The sequence below is a fragment of the Beta vulgaris genome, chromosome 2, assembly GCF_026745355.1.
Source record: "Beta vulgaris subsp. vulgaris cultivar EL10 chromosome 2, EL10.2, whole genome shotgun sequence".
In the NCBI taxonomy this organism is placed as follows: domain Eukaryota; kingdom Viridiplantae; phylum Streptophyta; class Magnoliopsida; order Caryophyllales; family Amaranthaceae; genus Beta; species Beta vulgaris.
The window spans coordinates 20,159,847-20,166,598 of record NC_079203.1 but is presented as its reverse complement, the minus strand read 5'-3'; the positions used below and the strand labels follow the sequence as shown (position 1 = coordinate 20,166,598).

Sequence of the window (6,752 nt, the reverse complement as noted above, 5' to 3'; positions counted from 1 at the left end):
TTATGTTTATTAGCTTAATTTTATCCTAAATATTTTTTAAAATGACCATGTTAAGGTTATTTTCTAAAATATACTACATTCAGTTTAATTATTTTAAAAGTTATGTTATGATGTTAATGGTTTACTTATAATAACGTAGTGTACATTTTTCATATTTTCTTAACTTCGAAAGTCACATCCAGACACTCCATCTTCTTCATTATGCTCCTTACCTTGCTTCCCAAGTCTTGTAGAAGTACTTGCTCTCCAAGGCTATTACCAACCAATGTATATCAATTCCTTAATCAAGTTAAACTACTAAATACTTCTATAAATAGCCATATTTTATCCTTTGATTTTGGACATCAAAAAACGAAGCCTTCTCCGATCCTTCTTCATACTTTCATTATAGTTTTATCTTTCCACCACTACTACTACTAGCAAGCTTACATTAAGCCACAAAAAGAAGAAACTCCAAAATACCTAATTTCTTTCTTCTCTAATTGTGAGAGTTTTATGCTCTTGCCGTGGTTTTTGCCCAAAATCTTCTTTTTAGAGCTATAACTTGCCTATACTTCCTGCATAAAAGTTGTAGATCTCGAAAATTTAATGAATTTAGACCCAAAATTCATCTGATTCGGAGTTTGGAGCAAAGAGTTAAACCCTCCAGAAGTTTTCTGTTATTGCTACCAAATATTATACTTTAGTCCATACAAGCCTATGACCCATGTACTTGACCAGAATTGGATAGTGCCACTTGTAGGGTTGTGATGGAGCCACGTGTCACATTTATAGCCATTGATTTTTAGGCTACAATATTTGCCCCTTAAAAGAGGATTTTACCATTTTAGGCGCCAAGAAGGTTGGTTTCCTCTTTTAATCGACCAGAACTGACTTCTTTTTCAAGAGTAAAAGGGCGCCATTTAGCCGGTCTCATCAGGTCAACCCTCAAGGGTATTTGGCATGCAACGATTACTTTTTACCGGAAAAGGAGGTCACTTTCACCCCTCTATAAATATGTCCCTTTGTTGTTTCTGAAATCACTTTTACATCTTGGAGAGATTTTCTAGAGAGAGACTCTGCCCTGTTTTTACTGAGCTTTAGAGAGAGAAAAAGTCTCCATCTAAGTTGTTGCTAAGTACTGTAAATTGGAGCTTTATATCAGAGATGCTTGAGGCTCTACACTTCCCTGAAGCTTTTAGAGAGTTGGTGATGGAATGTGTAACAACTCCAAAGTTTTACATCATGATTAATGGAGTGATGAGGGGTTTTTTCAGCTCAGCTAGAGGCTTAAGACAAGGGGACCCTATCTCTCTCTTTCTCTTTGTTTTATGTATGGAATATCTCTCAAGGATATTGAATGAAATGGGGGAATTACAACAATTTAACTATCATCCAAGATGCAAAGACATAAGACTCACTCATATGTGCTTTGCTGATGATTTGGTAATGTGTTGTAAAGGGGAATATGCATCAGTATACTTGCTATTGAGAGCTTTTAAGCTTTTTTCAAGTTCTACAGGGTTGCAAGCAAATGTATCCAAGTCTGCAATCTACACATGTGGAATGAATGTTAGAGAGAGACAAAGAATAGTAGATGTCTCTGGTTTCAGTCATCAGCATCTCCCTTTTAAGTACTTAGGTGTTCCAATATGTGCTAAAAGAATAAGTAATACACAATGTGAAGTACTTATTGAAAAGATGACAGCTAGGATAAGGCTGTGGAGTTCCAGAAACCTATCATATACTGCCAGAACACAGCTAGTCCAATCTGTCTTATTGAGCATACATCAATATTGGGCTCAAATTTTTGTGTTACCACAGCAGGTGTTAAAGAAAATAACACAGATATGTAGAGATTTCTTGTGGAGTGGGCAATACTTTACTCTCAAATCAGGGTACATTGCATGGGAGAAAGTTTGCACTCCTAAGAATGAAGGAGGTCTAGGCTTCAGAGATGTGACTAAGTGGAATATTGCTTGTATGGGTAAGTATATATGGGCCATTTCTACAAAGCAAGATAGTGTATGGGTTAAATGGATCCACTCAGTGTATATCAGAGGGGATGATTGGTGTATGTATAAACCTAGAGCAAACTCAAGCTGATACTGGAGAAGACTTTGTCAAGTGAAAGAGCAGCTGAAGCAATGTTTTAGTGAAGCTGAGATCAAAAATATGCTGTAATATTCAGTCAGGAAGGTGTATGATACATTGGTAGGAGAACACCCAAAAGTTCATTGGGCTGGAATAATATGGAATAGACTGAGCCTGCCCAAGCACAGATTCATATCTTGGTTGGCTTTTCAGGAGAGATTACAGACTACATCAAGGTTAGCAGCCATGGGTATCACTAATCAAGATAACTGTCTTCTATGTGCAATGCAGAAAGAGGACCACTATCATCTTTTCTTCCAGTGCCCATATAGCAAAGGCTGTTTACAGGCTTTTAAGGAGTGGCTGAGCATCACTACATCAACAACTGACTTGAAGCTTCTGATCAGGTGGATACAGAGAAGCAGGAAATCCAAATTTCAGAAGAATGTCATGTATGCTGGAATTACTGGGTTAATTTACAAAATATGGCAGAGCAGAAACAAAGTGTTTTGGGAGATGTGTGCTCCAAATATTGATGCTAGTTGTAAGCAGTTGAAAAATATTGTGAAACCTAGAGTGAGAGTTGTTTTACCATAAAAAATCACTAGGAAGGATCATGAATGGATCCTTAGTCTTTAAACTAGAATAAATTGTTTTGAGCTTTTCTTGAGTTAGGGGGTCCAACCTAGTTGGTTTGCCTACTCTTGTTTGGCTTGTTTAAGTATGTGATGTAAACTTTTGCTTTGTGTTGCTTTCTTTGGGTTGGGGGTCCAACCTAGTTCGTTCGTCTTCCCTTAGTTAGTTTGGTTGTAAAATCGTGGTTATATATATACAACTCTCACTTGCTTAGCAAAAAAAAAAAAGTACTGTCAATTCGTCCAAGGTTTCATCTAGCTCGTCCTTACGTTCGTCCAAGCACCTTCAATAGGTATCCTTTCCCTCTGTTTTACTTTCCTTGTATTTTCACACATTTTTTAAGAAAAATGGACTCGTCTTCTTCAACGAACATCCTCGGCCGCTCAAGGGTTGGTTCCGACCCTAGAACAGAGAGCCTTTCGTCTTCGGCACATTCTAGTTGGACCTATCTCGGTCGGACATGCATTCTTTTATTTTGGACATGGACAGTAAAGTCAGACGACCCAGTCTTTACCTGTGCAGGGTAAACTGGCGCGCGTCAAGCAAACAGATCGCATTAGATGAGGGGTAAAACTCCCGGCCTCTAGCTCAGAGATGGAAGCGTCAACTGGACGAATTCCTGCTGAGGGGAGCAGGAAGTTCAAAGCGCCCGACCAGCAAATCAAAACACCTCTCCTGGAAGCGTCCAGGTGGAAGACATTCCTAGAGGGTCCCCAGACTCCAGCCCGTCTGGACATGATACGGCCACGGACGAGGTCAATGAGGCGGAGGCCTCCTCTAGTCTGTCTAGTGACTTAGAGGAGCCGTCCACCACTTCTTCTGAAATAAGGCACCGGCTGGGCCCCTTATCTGACCCTAGATTCATTCTAGTCGACAACAGTTGGCTAGGACGAGTAGGTCCTGACCTCAAACACTTCTCTTTGGCTATGCAAATGCCGGGATATCGCTTTGTCCTTCCTGGCCGAGAGGACACTATACTTAGTGCTCCTCCCGACCATTTTGCTGTTTATCGGCTGGCCCTGGATGCCGGGTTGCGATTTCCCTTGCATCCCTTCATCAGCCGCCTTCTTCATTACTATAGCATAGGCCACAACCAACTTGCCCAAACTCTTGGCAAAACATCATAACCTTTTTAGCTGTCTGCGAGCTAAAAGGTGTCGATCCTTCGCTGGCCGCCTTCTCCCAAATCCACTATGTCTCTAAGGTTCCCCGAACGGTGGACAGAGCCTGGTTTAACATGTGCAATTGTCAGGGCTACCTGACGTCTTGGGACAAAACGTCCAAGATGCATGCCTGGAAGGCCGAATTTCTGTTATTCCAGGCGCCCAATAAAGTCGAGGCAAGACGGTACCGGTACTTTAGCCGAGCTACCACCAACACTGGACGAACGACGTCCTACTTAGAGCTGGAGATCACTTCAGCTGAAGAAATGATGGAATAATTTAGAGTATCGGTTTTGCTGTACTCAGCTAAAATACTTAGCAATATTTTGTTTGTTTGTTTGTTTTTTTATTTGGACGAATCCTTTCTTTAAGGAGCAAATCGTTGTGGGGTAATTTGGCCGGCTTCCTATAACCTTCATGACTCGTCTAGTAGTGAACATGCTAATCTCTTGGACGAAGGCTATCAATTGGACGGACCTTGGTCCACGGAGGAACTTGGCCAAAAATCTGCACCCCTGTAGGAGGGAAGTCGTCCAGAATATATTGGTCGGCTTCCTTCCGTAGAGAACATCTTCTTATGCTATCTTTTAGACTAAGTTGGACGGGCTCCTTATTTGACAGAGCTCCGTCCAAACTAGAGCTATACCATTCATGGTCGGTCTACCTTTTCCTCTCTCCTGCCATTGACATTATTGTTTCTTTTTTCAGAAACTTGCCCCAACATCAAAGGCGCTGGCCGAAAAGGCAACTACCAAGAAAAGGCCGGCCGCGACTGGGAATGCGCCTCCTCCCAAAAAATACAAAGGTTTTACTACGAAGAAGAAGAAACCTTCACGACCTGCCCCCAAGGTCGTGATCTCTATTCCGGCCGAGGATGACCCTCCTACTACTAAGGAGAGGGCCTTGGTTACAAAAAATCAAATCTCGTGTCCTTCGCTGTGTCTTTGGGTCACAATTACATCATCGCCATGTCAGATGGCATCATGTCATCGAGTCATCGTGTCGTTGCGTCAATGTCATACTGTCACAAAATTCAGCCATAATAGTACATATCTCTTACCTGATCTGCTTTGGATACGTACAGGGCCACATAAGTCCATGTGAATCAATCAAGTGGACTTTCGATACTTACCATCTTCTTTGGTTTGAACGAGGATCTAATATGTTTTCCTTTTGCATACGCGCCATTAACTTCATGATTAGAGACCTTGATTGTTGGAAGACTAACAACTAAGTCTTTGCCACTTAGCTTATGGAGCAATGACATACTTACATGGCCACACCTTTTATGCCAAAGGAGTGGTTCATTATCTATTGCACTTAGACAAGTCTGATTGTTTCTAGGACTCAGGTTCAGGTCAACAACATAAGTGTTTCCCTTCCTAGTTCCTTCCAGAATCTTGGTACCTGTACCTACATCACTTACTACAAAACATTCATTAGTAAACTTTACATTGTTCCCCTTGTCACAAAAGTGAGAAATACTAAGTAAATTATTTTTCAAACCCTCGATCAAGAATACATTATCTATGGAATGTAACTGAGATTTCCGAACCTTACCTACAGCTACTATATTACATGTAAGATTTAAATGTCACAGTTGCTCCTTCATAGACTGAAAGTGAGAGGAATTTATTTTTGTCTCCTGTCATGTGCTTAGAACAACCGCTATCGAGGTACCACATGTTGTTCCCCCTCACTTTAGCCTTTATCTAGAACAATTAGTCAGTTGTAGGAACCCAATCTGACTTGTTTTCCTCTGCCGGGTTTGAGTTCCTTTTAACTTTCCACACTTGCTTAACTAAGCGAGTGTTCATTTCAATATGTTCTTATCTGGTGGAATAGTTTGACACTAATTGACCATTGTTCCCATAGTAGGAGCATACTCAGTTGCTTGGCAGATCAACATATTTTTTCATTTGATTTTTCTTCTTATGATTGAAACCTAGTCCATTTCTTCCTTCATTTTTATACTTTTGTATCCATCTTACTGGATCAGGAAGTTTTGTTCTTGAGGATTCCAATTTCCCTTTAAGTACCACAATTTCATTTAAAATTTTATCGTATCCAGATTTCAATTTTTCGAAATCTTTTCTGGTGTTTTTAGGGGAATCGGTTCCTTCAGGAACAAAGAGTTTCAATACTGCCATCTCCATATTCAAGAAGTAGTTTTCATTTTTAACCTTTTCAAAGGCTTCTTGAATAAGTCGGTTTTCATCAAAAAATCTCAAAGAAGCTTTCCTTGATACTTGCGTTTAAAGTTTTAAACCAGTTTGAATGCTCTTTGGTGACTTCCAAGGCATTCTCCATATTCTCCTCTCTAATGCAGATTGCCTTGTAATCATCCAAAGTTTCCAAAACTAGTTTTATAAGTTGGCTCTTTTTTAGTTCTGATAACTCTTCTTCAATAACATTAACACATACCTTGTCGTTTGGCAAGTTCTCTTCATCACCTGTCTTCACCATGAGACATAGATGAGTGGTTTCTTCTTCAGACTGTTCCTGCTCCTCGTCAGAATTGGATTCCCCCCAGACTGCAACCATGGCCCTTCTCAGTTCCATTTTGGAGAAAGGCTTTTGCTATTCCTTTCCTTTCTCCTTGTATTTTCCTTTACCCTTGTCAATTTTCCCAAAGTGGACATTCCTTAATAAAGTGGTCAGGACTTCCACATTTATGACAGCTTAACTTTGCGAACATTCTCGTGCTCTTCCCTTTGTAGTTCCTATTAAAGAACTTCTTGAACATTTTCACGATCAATGCTGCTTCCTCATCATCAGTTTTTGAATCATCTTGTTCTTCAAAATTGAGAGCCAAAGCTTTAGGTCTACTAGGATCAGCCTCATGAGTTCCTAGGTGCAACTCATGAGTCAACAAGGAAC

At 40.4% G+C, this 6,752-nt stretch overlaps 1 protein-coding gene across 1 annotated transcript; it reads left to right on the top strand.

Moving 5' to 3' along the window:
• The first annotated feature begins 1,146 nt into the window (after window positions 1-1,146).
• Window positions 1,147-2,670, top strand: LOC109134420 (uncharacterized). Its single transcript, XM_019248161.2, has 2 exons — window positions 1,147-1,966; window positions 2,171-2,670. Exons 1-2 carry the CDS (start codon window positions 1,147-1,149, stop codon window positions 2,668-2,670), a joined length of 1,320 nt encoding a protein of 439 aa, XP_019103706.2.
• The last annotated feature ends 4,082 nt before the right edge of the window (window positions 2,671-6,752 follow it).